At 44.6% G+C, this 16,469-nt stretch overlaps 1 protein-coding gene across 3 annotated transcripts in view; it reads left to right on the top strand.

The window, feature by feature from the left end:
• The window catches only part of MAN1C1 (mannosidase alpha class 1C member 1), a 124,832-nt gene that overhangs the window by 29,030 nt on the left and 79,333 nt on the right, over positions 1-16,469 (top strand). For all 3 annotated transcript variants that reach the window (XR_012511383.1, XM_045511454.2, XM_010948058.3), the window contains exon 2: positions 15,510-15,606. Coding sequence is in view for 2 of the 3 variants with exons in the window: in XM_045511454.2 (XP_045367410.1) it covers positions 15,510-15,606 (97 nt within the window). In the remaining variant the exon portion in view is untranslated. The remainder of the gene's footprint in view (positions 1-15,509; positions 15,607-16,469) is intronic.

Genomic DNA, 16,469 nt, shown 5'->3' with positions numbered 1-16,469 from the left:
GGCCCAGGCACCAGCCAGTGGTACTTGGAGAATCCATCACTGTTAGCCATGCCAATGTATACATGAACTGCTCAGTTGTGAGCAGACCTCACAAGCGAGGCTGGTGGATTTAATTATCACTTGTGAGAACTTAGTCAAGAAAGTGCTGGCCCCATTAGAGTTATGGCCAGCAACACTGGCAGGTGGTTAATTACAGACTTCTCCAGTCCGTGGATGTGCAGGTCTATGTGTAGACAGGAGGAAAGCTGCCGACAGAGGCAGAGAGATGATGTGTCTCCATTATTCCCATTTGTGTTGGGATCTATTGTGCTTGCAGCAATCTTTAATCATAAAAGCTATTACTATGGGATGATTATCAATGTTATTCATTTTTGTCATGTTGCCTGGTAATGTCTCTTTGTGCCCAAGACATGCATGTTTCTGTAGTTACAGGCTAAAGAAGTGAAACCTTCCTCACTCTTAGCCATTTTATCATCACAATAGTCTAAAAAGCTATTTTGAGAGATAGTCGAGCCCAGCCTGTGGGGTGAAAAATGGACCCAGTGTGACGAGAGCCTGAGTCTTTGAAAAGACTTCATTTTAACCAGAGTAGTTCACAATGCAACGTTACCCAGTAGCAAGACAGAAAAACGCTCCTAAATGGTTAACTGCATTCTCCTCTCCTCTTTTGGGTAACGTTCTGTCCCATTACAGACCAATCTCTACTGCAGGACCCACTTTGCACGTCCATACAGACTGCACAAGAACCCAGAAGTTGTGAATTTTTAGGTTTTTGATGATTTCCAACCTAAGAAGTGATCACTGATGGAGAAAATGGTGCATTAGATCATGCAGGTAAAGTCTGTTTGTACCTCTGTGAAGTCAGGTTATCTCCATCACCCTGCTGGTTTTGAAAATGCCCCATTAGTGGGAGAAATAGTGGCAGAGTTATCACTTAAAGTACTCAAAATCATTCTCTTTAAAGGTCACACTGGCAGAATTTTCAGATAACACTTGGCATTGCAATTTTTTTTTCAAGTGGGAAAGCAGCTGCTCTGGGCATGGGGAGAGGTCATCTATTGGGTTTCAGATCTCTAGTTAAGGCTATAACCCCACCAAAGTGGTTATCGCTTAAAGATAATTACATTCCACATTGTTCGTGCTAAACTCTTGAGATGGACTGATTGACATATTTAAATCTCATCTCCCAGGCATTTGCTAATTATCATAGCCTAGCTGGAAAAAAAAAACCTAATCAAATCGCTGTTTAGAGATGCTTTGCATTTTAAAATTGTGCTGGATTTATCCTAGGAAGAGAGGAAATGTACCTCTGATTCTCCACTAGTTTTTTCCCTGACCTCAAGAGGGTTTAAACTTTTAATGGTTTAAATAGCCATAGCTAATCACTCAGGAAATTCGGTGCATTTGCAGTTTCTTTTCTGCATCCTTTCCATCCCTGACCCCCTTTTCATCACCATCGAATGAAGCTTTCCCACTTAGTGACTTCACATCTATAAGGGGGGCCATTGAATTCCAGCTAATGAGGCTCATCCCTTTTATTCATTTTAAATCGTACCAGCCGGGCCTGGAGTCAGATCTGAGAGTGAATGGTTATCACATCTTTCTCCGGTCCATAAATGGAAAAAAAACAGAAAAATAAAGACAAAAAGAGCAGCTTCTTGGGTCAGCAGTTTGAATAGAAGCCATCCTCCTTAGGAAAGGCACCCAAGACTGGGTGTTATTTTAATAACAGCAGCTAGAGTAAACCCTCACCTTGGTCCCCCCGCCTGCCAGCTGAACTCAGATCTTTTTATGCAATGTTTTTTTCAGCCACCATGCTCAAAATTGGGAAAACATGACGGTTTTCTCCTTTATTCAGAATATACGGCTGTTGGTGACAGAAATCTCACCAAGCCCTTTCTTTTGTAGGGAAAGTCTGAAAGGGCTTGTCTTTGAGATTTATGAAAGAGCCCCCTGGGAGCCACCATCACCCAGAGTTGTATCTCAAAAGCAAATACAGGGAAGAAGAATTTTATGAAGGTTTTATCGAATCACCCGTCACTGGCTGTCAGTCCATTTGTCTCCCTTCTGTGAAAGGGTCTGTTTTCCCAGCTCCGCAGGAGCTGCCCCCTTCCTGCAGCAGGTTTACAGGCCCCAGCAGGAAGCCCAGATCTGTAGGCAGCCGAGAAAGAGAAAATTCTGCTTTTATTAGAAGCCAGAGCAGCAGAGCTGGGGCAGGTGCCTCAGGTTACTTGGGAGTAGGGTGTGTGGATTTGAGGGAGGTGGGAGGAGAAGGCTCAAAGTCAAGCCAGCTGAAGGCCTGCATGAGCTTTGATTCTGATCATTCCAACAATTCAAAAACCTGTGAAACTTGAGGATCTGAGTTTTCTCTCTCTTTCCTAGTGTGTCCCATTAGTTCATCAAGATTAGAGCCGGTTGGTTTTCATAGTTAATTATTCTTTGGTATTCTGTTCCAGGGTTTTGAAATCAAATTTCTTGATGTTTTACTCTCTCCTGTGTGATTAGGTTATCTTTTATAGTCCTTTCAAGAACACAGCACTTGAGCTCAGCACTGTCAAGGAAGATGTCCTAAAGGTCCCATGAAATTTAGTCTTGTAGGAGTGAGAAAACACCACCAACCCCTTATTATGAATCCAGAAGTGCCACCGCACATCAGCCATCATCGCAGACCTAGAAAAATGAAAAGAAATGAGCTGTCTGATTAATGCAAATCCAAGGAATGCTTATGGGGTGGCAGCTCCTTGGCTTTGTAGGATGAATGAGCTCCAGGACCTGAGTCATTTTATACGGTGTTTGTAAGGCTGAGCAGGTCTGTTTACTGCTTTGAAATTCTCTCTCCTGGTGTGAACGGGTAACCTTATCAGTAGGTTTTGCAAGCCTTTCTTGCCAAAAAACAAAATATGTACTTTGGAACCTCAGCTGATGGGGGCCTAGGAGGAATAAAGAGAAAAGTCAAATGCATTTCTTGGGCTACACGTGGGAAACAGAAGGAGATTTTTTTTTTTCTTCACATACTAATTAAGATCTCAGTTCAATTATCATCTTGGAGGCCTTCCTTGGCCACCTCTACCCACTCAGCCATCTTCTTCCCCCTTACCTTCCTTGGTTTTTCTTCATAGTGCTTATCACTATTTGAAATTACCCTGCATATTTGTTTCTTTATCATCCATCTCCCCACACTAGGGTACAGGAGCAGTGAGGGCAGGAACCTTGCCTTCTTGTCTACTACTGCATGTACCAGGACAGGGGGTACCTAGTAGATACTCAATTCATATTTTTTAAATGGATGTCAGGTGACGGGAGGTTGAGAAAAGAACAAAGAGAGGCAAAGGTTGGAATCAGACCTAGGTTTGAACCCAAACCCTCTACTTATTGGCTGTGTGTCCTTGGAATAATTACTGAACCTTTCTGAGCCTGTTTTCTCAGCTATAAAATGGGCATAACACCTGCTTCCTGGAGCAGCAGTGGAGGATTAAATGAGGTAAAGTGTAAGATAATATCTGGCACAGGAGCTGGTACATGGAGGTGCTCAAGAAATACTGGCTCATTCTCTAAGCCTTGTGGCCAAGAGCATAGACTGCCTGGGTTCAAATCCTGGCTCTGCCCCTTACCTGCTGTGACATTTGGGTATGTGCCTCAGCTTCTTCATATGAGAATTAGAGTAGTGATACACTAATCTTATAAAATTATTGTGAAAATGAAAGAGTTAATGTATATGTAAAGTACTGATGACCCATGGAAAACACTGGATAAGCATAATAAAACAGTATTGTTATTTTTAAACAAATTAGATAATCGAGGCACAGAAAGGTTAAGTATCTTGTCTAAGGACACACAACTGGGGAGAGCTGGTATCCAAAGCCAGGCTCTTAACTACTAAGCCTTACTTCCTCCTCGAGAGGGCTTCCCAGAGCTGAGGTAAATACTATATGTTCTGTAAACGTATGCATTTTCCTGTAAAATGGGGGTGATGATGGCACCGTGCCCCACTTACAGGTGACCACAGGCTCTAGTCAGGAAGGAAAAGCACTTTGGAAATGATAGAGCTACCTGCATATAGGTGGGTGGTTTTTACTCTAAATTTCTTCAAAATGGCCTTGTTGAACCATTTTCCCTTGAAATTTCACTCAGATGCACTGAGATCTTCCCTACTGTTATTCATCTTTGTCCCAAACTCCCCGTCTCCCTGCCCCTACTCCGATGTCCTGTCTATGATAGAATAGATGAGTAGGGAAGATCCTTTGCAATCAGGGAACCAATCTCAGTGCAGTGCAGAGCTCAGATTTACTTGTGACCTACTCCATCAGCAGACTCTGCACCAAGATAAAAAAGGTATCCAATGGAAAAGTATCTCACCCATTCTTGCTATCCTTTATGGCTTCATAGTTGGAGCTGTTCCCTTGTTGAGTCTTTGTATATCCTTGTTGAGGCAAAATAACCAGGCAGTAGGTGTTTCTGTTCCACACATCCTCCTTTCCCATGGTCCTCACAACACGAGCAGCCCAGGGGAGCCCCTGCTGTGTTGTCATCATCCTTAGATATTTATTCAGCATACATTTATGGAGGACCTCTGTGTGCTGGGCACTCTTCTAGGTGCTGGGGAGCACTAGTGAGCAAATGGAGCCTGCGTTCTGGTGGGCAGGGGGAAGAGATATTAATCAACCAATCACACAATGAATGTAAAGTTCTGATTTTAATAGTCTTCTATAATAGGAGGATTCAACATGATCCTGACTGGGTGGTCAGGCTTCACTGGGACATGGCAACTAAGCTGCGATCTGAAAGATGCATGGAGTTTATCAAGCAAAAAGTGGAGGGAGGAGTGACCCAAGGAGAGAGATTATCATGTGCAAAGGCCCTGTGGCAGGAGGAGGCACAGTTCTTTGAGGAACTGAGAAAGAAAGCTCGTATGGCTGGGCAGAGACTGGTAAGATAATCTGAAGCTGGAGGCATAAGTATGTGGGACTCTACAGGGCTTGATGGGCCTTATTGAGTTTGATCTTTATACCTGATGGAAGTGTTTGTGTGTGTTGAGGGTAGGGCAGAGATATGAATAAATTTGCACTTTGGATAATCCCCCTGGCTACATATGGAGAACAGTGTACGAGGCCAGAGAGGACTCCTCTAGGCCAGTCAGGAGGCTACTGCAAGAGTCCCATGGAGAGATGGGAGGGGTGTGGGTTAGAGTGGTGGTGCAGAGAGAAGTGGATGGAGAGATATTTAGTAGGTAAATTAACAGGGTAGCAATCATTCTGTGGCTGCTTTTTATTGGGCACACATTATGTACCAGCTGCTGTGCTAAGTACCCTACGTGTGTTATCTTACTTACTCTCAGGGTTATTATAAGGATTAAATACTCATATCCGTTTACAGATGAGGAAACTGAGACTCAGAGAGGTTAAGTCACTCACTCAAGGCCACACAGCCAGCAGGTGGCAGAGCCCTGTAGCAGCATCTCAAACTTTACTGTATATTTGGATCATCTGGGGATTTTGTTAAAATACTGGCTATGATTTGGCAGGTCTGGGGTGGGGCCCAGGATGCTACATTCTTAACATGCTCCCTGCATGCATATGCCAATGGCTGGTCCCTGGACCACACTTTGAATAGCAAGGGTCTGTCTGCCTCCAGGACCCGCAGCTACAGTGCCTTAGAAGAGCTACAGATGGGGTGAGATTTCTGAGACTGCTCAAACCTGGGTCCTGTGGGCAGGGTGTGGGATTGCTGTCTGGACCTCAGACAGGTAGGAAGTCATATCACATTTTCGCTTCCTACATTTGCCCTTCAATAGCTCAAGCAAACCCAGAAGTGAGAGGGTTGGAGACAGCATGTCTCCATCTACTCCCAACCCACCCTCCAACCCCTCAACGCAACCAAACCCCATCCTGCATCCAGCTTTTGAACTATAGACCAGGGATTATATGTTCACAGATGTCTCATCAGCAATTGCCAATCAGATCATTTTGTGGGGCACCAAAAGATGGGGTGGATTGAGAAATCTAACATGGATGGTTTCTAGGTAATGAGCTGTCAGCTGTTTATCTGGGCTGTGCTGAACGTGAAGGGAAAAGAAATCAACCCAACATTCTAATCTCTTAATCTGTGTGGTTATTAGATCCAGGTATCATTAGAGACCAAGCCCTTTCCCGTTTAGCCCCTGCAGATGGGACAGGTGTCGCCACTGGGAGATGCCACTAAGGCTGCAAGTCACAGTGTGAGTGCTTGTCTTTAATGACTGGGAAAATCCATTTCCCTTCTTGGCAGTTTTGAGATGTTGCAAATGTGGTTCTGGGTCATTGCCAGACCTGATCCTGTCTGTGTGCATATTTTATTTAAAAAGGCAGGGAGAATGTCTCCCTGTTTCAGTGATCGCTCCTTCCTCCCCAGTTGCTGCCCAAGAACTTTCCAAGGCAAACTTTCTATTCAGTTTCCCACTCTTGAGGCAGTGTGCTGGCATTCCCATTTCCTTCTCTCCCCAAATGTCTCCTTTCTCTCTTGGTTCCATCGCTCTGGGGCTCCTTAGCCTGGGGTGGGCATCTGTGCCTGGGTGATGCAGTGGATTTTAGTTGCTTTTCTGCAGGAGAGGATTCTAGCTCTAGGAGAGCTCTGAGACAGGTAGAAGGAACATCTTAAACAAAATAATAATGTTTGCCTCAAACTGGTAAATATTTTTCATTTTAAGATTTCATGTCACTGTAATTTGTTCAGGTGGACAAGAACAGCTTTTGTTTGCGAAAGAACTAAAGAGGTGTCTTAGGATTCATCTCCGATTGCTCTGCCTGTCTCTCTTTCACTGGGGCTTTGTTTCCTGCCTCTGCAGAACTCGGCGAAGGGAAGGCTTTGTGGTCTATTATTAGGTGTTCTTTGAATCTATAAATCATAGACTGCTGGAAGGGAGGGGCTTCCAGAGACCATCCAGAACTCCTTCTGTCTCTAGCATGGACATGCATGCATACACATGCACACACACACACACACACAAACACATACAAATAATCATGGCTTGGTGTGTATTTCTAGAACCCAGTGAGGGCAGAGGTATAATTTCTTTTGGTGTTTATTTCTCATAGCTCTTGATTCTTAACAGCCACATTCTTGAGTCTGTCCCAGATTTCTCTTGCCATATCTCAGGCTGCCCCTACCCCCATCTGCGGCTTCACTGTCCTGGCCCATGTTTTTGGAAGCACTACCATCCCTGTGCTAACTTTTGCATCCAGACGATGGCAAATCATTTCCCCTGTCTGGTCTCACACAGTTCTTGTAAAAAGTGGCTTTGGAAATAGATAATGTCTCTGGTGCTAAATCATGTTTGACTCTGAGATTCTGGCTCTCTGCTTCTATTTATGTTGTTTCTCTTGCTGGTTGGCCTCCTCTCTGACTCCCAGCTGTGAAGGCCTCCTCTATCAAAACCCGCTCCTTCCTTCCAACCCACGGCCAACCACCCACATGCTCCCTTTTGACTTACGCGTAGCACCATATCATTTGGTCCTTATGTTTTTCATTTTAACAATCTCCAAATTTCACCTTACAAACTTTCTAGATATTCATTACAGAAAATCCAGAAAATATAGGTCAATAATAAGAGAAAAATAACCACTAAGCTTCTCACTATCCAACATAACCATTGTCAGCATTTTTGTGTTTTTCCTTCCAGTCTTTTTTTTTCCTTTTAAAATACTCATACATAGTCCAATATCTTCATAGTATACAATTTGGTATCATGCTTTTCCAATTAATATTATATAATGAGCATTTTTGTATCTCATATAGTGATATTTAGTTTATATTACTGAACATTTGGAAACACAATTTTTAATATCTGTTTCATACTTTACATCTCATACTTTAGCATGATTATTTCTAAAGGGGAACAACATCTATGAGAGAAAGTGTGCAAAGAGTTGTACAAATGTGAGCAGTGATCGTTCATGATGTTAGTTTTATCTTCTCAAGTGAACTACTTTATGTGTTGTCATAAATTGTTATATACTTTACTAGTCACCAAGTTTTGCACAGTGGTGGGCAAAACAAAGTGTCTGTGGGTTTGGACAGATGTACAATGACATGTGTCCACCATCACAGCATCATACAGAGTAGTCTATCTTAGTGACCCTAAAAATGCTCCTTGCTGCACCTCATTCATTGCTCCTTCCCCTCTAACCTCTGACAGCCAATGATCTTTTAGTCTCTGTAGTTTTGCCTTTCCCAGAACACCATACAGTTGGAATCAGACAGTTGCAGAACCTTCCCAGATTGGCTTCTTTCACTTCGTAACATGAATTTAATCTTTTAAAGGAAACATACCCATTAATAACATTTACTTTATTCCTAGAAATTTCTTAGAGGCACTGGCCTCAGGAACTTACTTGAAATATAGAAAAAGAGTGTGCACAAAGATGTTCATTATGGCATTATTTACAGCAGCCCTCAAATAGAAATCACTGACATGTTCAATTATACGGGAGGCAGATTAAGTGAATGATGCTGAACCTACTTGCCAGGCTATGATATAGCTATCTAAAATGATGTTTACAAAGCCTTTGTAATAAAATGGAAAATGTTTATATCATCATCACTGGGAGAAGCAAAGATAAATGAAAAAAATGGGAAGAGAGACACCAAAGTGGGAATGGTAGTTATTATATATGAATGATGGGTGATTGTTTTCTTTCTCTCTGCTTTTCTGCAGTGAGATTCTATACCTTGGATACATTAAAAGAAAGAAAGAAAGATAGGTAAATCGATCCATCCATCCATGCATCGAACAACCTTACTTTTTAAAACTATTGGAAAGGATGTGGGCAGAAGAGGGAAGTAGGGGTACAGAACTGAGCTCAAGTAAAAGGAGTGACCCAGAGGTGTGAGAAAAGGGCTTAGGCTTAAGTCTGGATTGAGCTGGGACTTCTGGAAAATGTTTAGAACCACAAAAGGTGCCTTTTATTTTATTTCTGGAGCAGGAAGAACAGAGTAAGGATGGGCACTTCATTTGAACATGGTAATATAAATATAAAAAGAGAAACCCAAATTGCTAGTTCCTCATTTGCTCCATCCTCTGACCAGAGTGGGTGGGACAGGCTTGGTGAGGGGATGAAAGCCCAGGAGGGCTTTTGAGGCACTGAGGGGTAAGAGGAGCCACACGGGGACTGGCAACAAGTACATTCTGTCATAACTTATAAAAGTGGAGGAAAGCAGAATTCTTTCATGTATAAATCTGGGTGAAAAGACATCAACCTCCAGCAAAGTTCCTTAATACTTTTTTTTTTCTAAAGAATTTCAGGCTTGTATAAAAGTTGCAAAAAATACTACAAAGATTCAAATTTACTCTTCACCCAGATTCCTCAAATGTTAGCGTTTTACCCTGTTTACTTTGTGCATTCTCTCTCTTTCTCTCTCTCTCTCTGCCCCCCAACCCCACACATTGGTTTCTGAACCATTTGAGAGTAAAGTTGTAAACATAATGCCCCTTACTCCTAAACATTTCATTGTGTATTTCCAAAAGGTTGGTTCTACTTTTCTGCATAACCACAGTAAAACCAGAAAATTAAGGTTGATACAGTACTATATGATCCCTATACCTCACTCACATCTTGTCAGTTATGTTGACAATTATCTTTTATAGTAGTAGTAATAATAATGAGTAATTGTTGTTGTTATTTCTGCTCCAGGAGCACGTCCGGATCCTGTATTGCATTTAGTTCGTGTCTCTGTAGTCTCCTTCATTCTGTAGCAGTTCCTCAGTCTTTCCTTTTCTTTAACGACCTTAATGTTTTTGAAGAGTAAAGTAGCTTGTTCTTCAATTTGGGTTTGTCTGATCTTTCCTCATGATTTGGTTCAGGTTTGCATTTTTGGCAGGAATACTACTGAAATGATGGTGTGTCCTTCTCAGTGTGTTATTTCAAAAGGCATAGGGTATCCATTTGTCCCCATTAATAGTTTTAAAAAATATAAATTAATAATAGCTTCATTGAGTTATAATTCACATATGATAAAATTCACCTTTTTAAAGTATAAAATCTAGTGGTCTTTTGTATAGACCCAGAGTTGTACAGTTATCATCACAATCAATTTTAGAACATTTGCATCACCCTCAAAAGGCCCCATACCCATTAGCATTCTCCATGTCCTTTTCCCCAGACCCTGGTGATCACTAATCTACTTTCTGCCAGCATGAATTTGCCTATTCTGGACATTTCATACAAATAGCATCACATGCTATGTAGCCTCTTGTATCTGGCTTCTTTCACTAAGCACAGCGTTTTCAAAGTTCATCCAGGTTGTAGTGTGTATCAGCACTGCATTCTTTTTTATAGCTGAATGATACTCCATTGTACATATTTACCACTTTTTGTTGATTCCTTCATTAGTCAATGGACATTTGGGTGGTTTCCACCTTTTGGCTATTGCAAATAGTGCTGCTTTGCACATTCATGTGCAACTTTTTGTGTAGACATATGTTTTTAACTTTCTTGGGTATGTGCTGGGGTGCCACCACTAGGTTCAGTGATTCACTGGGAGGGCTCACAGGGCTCAGCACATAGTCCTGCTCCTGGCTATGATTTACCACAGTGACAGGACACAAAATAAAATCACTAAAGGGGGAAAGTGCATACAGAGAAGCCCAGAGGAAACCAGGTGCAGCTTCTAAGAGTCCTCTCCCAATGGAGTCACACAGGACACACTAAATTCCTCCAGCACTGAGTTGTGATGACACATGTGAGACATTGTCCACCAGGGAAGCTCATTAGAGACTCAGTGCCCAAGGTTTTATTGGGGGCTGGTCATGTGAGTACCCTCTGGTTAACATGAACCAAAATTCCAGACTGCCAGAAGGAAAGCAGGTGTTCAGCATATGCCACATTGTTTGTACAAACAGTCTCAGTACAGTTAACGACCCTTACCAGCCAGAGAATGGTGAGAACACTCACTAAATCCAAGTTCCCAGACGCCAGCCAAGGGCCAAACTTGCAAGCAGAGCCCTTCTAAGCATAGAAGTCTCAGGCCTGCTATGTTAACTCTTTTCAGCACAGGTGTACACCTACGAGTGGAATTGCTGGGTCACATGGCAACTCCATATTTAACTTTTTATGCCAAACTGTTTTCCAAAGCAAATGCACCATCTTTATTTCCACCAGCAATTGATGACGCTTCCAATTTCTCCACATCTTGGCCAACACTTGTTATTGTCCATCTTTTTTATTACAGCCATCCTAGTGGGACTGATTGGTTTCTAAGTTAATAATTTGCAAGCATTTAGAACCAAAAATGATGATCCATAGGAGCCAAAATCGGTTCTCTAAGAACAAATCATGCCAGTCTAACCCCTGATTTTTCTTTAAAAAAGAAAAGAAAAGAAAAAAGAAAAAAGCAGTCTATTTCCTCTGTACTAGCTTTATTGGGGCAGAGTGTTCTTGTATTTCAGTCCTATCCTTTACAATATCTTTATATACAAAAATGGAGACTCGGGGCTTGGACTGATTGGCAGATTCCTCACTTGCTAACAGATGACACTCAGAGCAGTGCTGGATCCAGCAGAGGGGTTCCTGCTGCTATATCTCCAGCTCTGTTCCCAGCCCAGCTATTTAATGTTTCTGTCCAAAACTTGGGAGGGAGACACAGATGGCGGTCCCATCAAAGCAGGCAGAATACCCAAAACAGGCAGACACACACACATTGAATGATAAGATCTGGTTCCAGAAAGATCCTGACAGCATGAAATGGTATCCATGTCCAAGGAGAAGGAATTATTAGGGACAAATGGCAAGTCCACACCCACAGAATCTGGTTCAGATGTAACTGAACCGCTTTGGTTCCACTTTGCATTTTGGTTTCTTCTAGTTACCAAAAGTACAGCCAACCATAATAAATGGGTGAAAACCATGATGATGTGCACCTGCAGTTTCGAGGAACTCAGAGCTCTGCCACTGGGGGAACATTGAAGGCTCTGGGCTGTTCAGCCAGCCAACAGGCAGCCGAAGGTGACTTGAGAGTGGGCTCCCCTGCGTGAAGATCTCTGGTGGAAGCACATGAGCTGTCTTCCCCACAGCCCGTAGGGAAAAGCAGATTTGGGTTGAGTAAGGCAGAACTTTGTGGAACACCACAATTGAATGGGCTGTCATCACTGAGGGTATTCAAAGAGAGGTTACTTAGTCTTTTATTAAGGAACTTGCGTGGGGCAGGAGGTGACCTGGGTGACCTCTGAGGTCTTAGAACTGCCTAAGCATGAAGCCAGGGACTCTGCGTCTCTAAAGCCAAATCCAGGGGTTGCCCAAGACATGTAGAGTGAGATTAGCCTTTCTGTTTGTCGGCCTCTTTTTGTGTCTCTCATAGTCCTACCTGTCCATCAGGACACTTGGTGCCCATGAAATGTCCCTTGAGACACTCGTTTACCTTTGTCTGAGCACCTACGTTGCTCAGAAGCCCCCCTCCCCCCACCCATTGCCTATTTTACCTGTGACATATATGGCTCCCATGAGTCTCCCAGGGTTGTGCTAAGCTCCAGAGCCAATTTTCTTATTTGTTCTTACATTCATTCAGCAGATATTTAATGAGCACCTATTATTTGCCAGTCCGTGGTTGAGTTGCAGGGCATGCAGCAGTGAATGGGGGTGGGGGCACTAACCAAATAGATGCATAATAAAAGCATAACTGCAGGCTGATGTGGGACTTGACATCAGGAATGCAGGATCGGAGTAGGGGCCTGACTTAGGCTTAGCTGGGGAGGAGGCCTCCCTGCAAAAGTGCCTTTTCAGCTGGGATCTGAAGGCAGATAAGCAGCTGGCAGGGAAGTGGAGGGTGTGGGCCGAAGGAGCACTCCCACCATGGCTGTAGCCCAAACTGCGGCTGAGCGCTGGACAGGACACCCAGTACATTAGGATTAGGAAGAGAAGTAAGGACTGCCTGGCTGGGGCCTTTCCGCATCACCCCTGTTCATCCAGCACCTGGGCTTGTGACCAAGGTGGAGACATAAGAACTAGCGTTTGAGGGCCTGTGTATCTTTGTGCTCGTGTGTGTGTGTGTTTTGAAAGTAGCTCTGGTTGCCTTCTGAATCCTTTCCCAAGTGACACAGGGATTATTTGTGCCTGCATTTCCCTCCATTGATGTGGATGACGGTGAGAATGGGCTGTGTTCCAAATACCCCCACGCCCCTGCCGTGACAATTCCTTTGAGAACATGTAGATACCTATGATTCTCTTAATTACTCCTGTACACCCACTTCTCTCCCCTCTCTCTCTCTCTCAAGCAGGAGGGACTAGAGGGTAGGGTGCAGTCCTCCCCCTCCAGACCTCTGCTTCTGCTTTCCTGCTGCCATTTGTGTTTTAACAGCCTCCTGCTGCTCTTCTACCCAGCCACCTCCCTCACATTGACTTAATCAAGGGGGCCCCCAGATAAGAGAGACCCAGGGAAGAGGCCAGTCTCCCTTAAGTGCTCACACCCGGCAATTAGTTTCTGTTATTGCCAATTCAAGATAAGTAGAAAATAACAGAGGAATGGAACCAGGACTCGAAGCCTGTGCCAAGTGCTTGGCATGCATTACCATGACATTTGCACGTGTGTCTCATGGGAAGCCACACATCAAGCCTAGCGTGGAGGAGGGGTCTGCTAGCCTGGGAGTTGAAAGGGCTGTATTCCAGCCCTGCTGGCTGTGCCACTCTGACCACTGTCCATCTCTGAGCCTCAGTTTCATCATCTGTGAAATGGAGAGATGGTACTAGATTATTCTGCCATTTCATGGAGAGCCCAGGCCGTAGACCTGTAGGTCTGCCCTCCTGGTCTGTGCATTTGGGCTGCAGTGGTGAACATGGCAGTAGTTACTGTCCAGATGTGCCTGGAAGAGATGGCTTCTCGGCCTTGGCACCAGGAGTGGCAGGGCATGGAGAACGCAGATGGCAGTGTCCAGAAAGATGGAGCTGAGGCAGGAAGGTGGGCTGGGAGATGGAAGGAGAAAAGCAAAGGGATTCCAGACAGTGTCTGGAAGTGAGATGACAGAAAGAAACACTTCTGATAGATGAGTGTTTCTCAGATGTGGCCCATGGACCACGTGGGAACCCGTTAGAAAGGCAAATTCTCAGGCCCCAGCCCACACCTGCTGAATCAGAAACTCAAAGGGCCCAACGGTGTTTTAAAAAGCTCTCCAGATGATTCTGATGCATGCCAAAGTCTGAGAACTAATAAGATGGATGAAAGGAGGGGTGAACAGATGAGGCTCAGAGAACTAGACTTTAAAGGCCGAGGAGGGAAGAAGACTAGCGTTTGTCAATCACTGCTGTGTCAGGTCGGAAACTTGGCATTTCCAGCTACTTTCTCTCATTTAAACTTTTTAGGGCTGTGGCAAAGCAAGCCTTGTTATTCCCATCTCAAAGAGGAAGCATCTCAGAGATATTTAGTCACTTGCTAAAGTCAAAGAGACAGTGGTGGAGGTAGGATTAGAACCCAGGCCTCTCTGGCACCGAAGCCCGAGTTCTTTCCACTACCGCAGGCTGCCTCCCACTTCCCTGTCCCTCAGCTGCGCCTCCACTGCCTGGGCTGGCTCCTGCCTCTGCCCCAGGGTCACCCCACAGCCTTGCTCTGCTGTCCTCCTTTTGCACCCTGCCATCAAAGGCAAAAGAGAAACCCTGGCAGGGCGAGGAAACAGGACTAAGGACGGATTATTACCGCATTCCTCCAGCCTTCAGTGCTCAGTGCAGCAGGGGACCAAGGTGCTTGCATGATGCTCCTAAGGGGCTGACATAGTTGCCTTAATGTAATAAGAACTCATGCATGCACTCATGACAGAGCCCCCAAATACTCTTTGCTAAGCCCTATGCTGGGAGCTTTGGGGAAACTGAGGCAAGGAAAGTGTAGTTTCTGGCTTCAAGGAGCTTATGGTCCAGAGCCAGGGAAACAAAAACTGACAGTGACCAACTGGGGTGCTAGGAGGCCTGGGAAAGCCAGGGTAGGTCAAGCCAAGTGTTGGAGGAGTTCAGAGAGACTCATGCAGTGACTCTGTGGGACAGACCTAAGGCTTTGGAGCCAGAGGGCATGTGTTCAATTCCCAACATTCTCACTGACTCACTGGGTAACCCTGAGCAAGTTACCTTATGTCTTGACTTGTCTCCTTATCTATAAAATTGAGTTAACAATCCCTAGCTCAGGGGGATTATTCTATCAGATTCTAACAGGCCTCACTCGGTGAAGTCCATTTCCTTCCCTTCAGAGGGTCCCTGGAGGTCCAGTCACTGGAAGGCTTCCTGAAAGAGGTGGCTTTTCACTTTGGCACTGACCGATGGCTGGAATATATTTAGTGCTTTTTGTGTCTTCTCTAAGGAATCTATGGGTAGGCACTGGATGTGTGGGCTTGTCTGAGGAGAATGGCCTTCCAGGCAGCTGTAATTATGAGTGAAATTATGGTGAGAGGAAGCCATCTTTCTTAATGTGGAAGATTGTTTTCTAAACGTGGTCTCAAGTCCTGTCGCAAAGAGCGTTGCTGGGAGTCACCGTGCTCAGGTTTGCTGTTTCCCATTATCTCGCAGATGATGCAGTTTGCCTGGCAGAGCTACAAGCGTTACGCGATGGGGAAGAACGAGCTCCGGCCCCTCACAAAAGACGGCTACGAGGGCAGCATGTTCGGTGAGTGGATGTCGGGGAGACCTCTGCCCTGGGGGCCGAGCAGGGGATTTTAGTTTTGGCTTTTCACCTCCTGAGCTGTCTCCCTATTTCTCCAGACCTGGGGGTCCCAAGCTTGAGTTCCTGTGGGGCTGTGTAGGCTTCTGAGCCTTCTAGATTTGGGGGGAACCCACACACTTCCCCCTTACTTTATGCGCTTGTCTGTATGCACCTTTTGTTCATTTTCAGAGCAAAAAATCTTGGAAATGTGAGGGGGGATGGTAAGTGATGGACACTTGTTTCCACAGAGGTTTATAGTTTTGAAGGACACAGAGGATTGGGCTTAAATCCACTCTTCCAAGTGCCTGTAAAGTGATCTTAGCTGTTTCCCTAGAGAAACCAAACACATTTTTAACGAGGTGGGCACACACAGTGCATTTAGGGTCTTGGGAGGGTATCTCCCGCTGACTGGCTTGTAGACAGACATTCGCACATTAGGGAGCAACACGGGTGCTGCTGCGTTTTGGCAGCTCAAGTTTTATCTGCAGCCTCGCTTGCTGACATCTCTGCCCTTTGCAGCTGTGAGATCCTCCTAAGCCAGAGCCTCCAAAGCCCCTCTTAGCTGGAGAGGCTGCAAAGTACCTTATTGTGGGCACAGCTTCAGATTTCAAATGTAACTCCTGAACAAATGGCTAGCTCCCCTCTCTGCAGGCCTTTCCTATGAAAAGATGCTGGAGGCACCTGGCTTCCTTCTTCTCTGAGAGACAGGGGGGTCTGGAGATGGAAATACATCACCTATATTCCCCACCACTTAGAGACACAGACTCCTGACAGTAAGAACCCAAGAACTAAGTCAGATGAAAATTCCTTGCAAAATTTCGAAAGCA

The sequence above is a fragment of the Camelus bactrianus genome, chromosome 13, assembly GCF_048773025.1.
Source record: "Camelus bactrianus isolate YW-2024 breed Bactrian camel chromosome 13, ASM4877302v1, whole genome shotgun sequence".
Lineage (NCBI taxonomy): Eukaryota > Metazoa > Chordata > Mammalia > Artiodactyla > Camelidae > Camelus > Camelus bactrianus.
The sequence above is the reverse complement of the archived record's forward strand: the minus strand, read 5'-3'. Positions and strand labels throughout refer to the sequence as shown.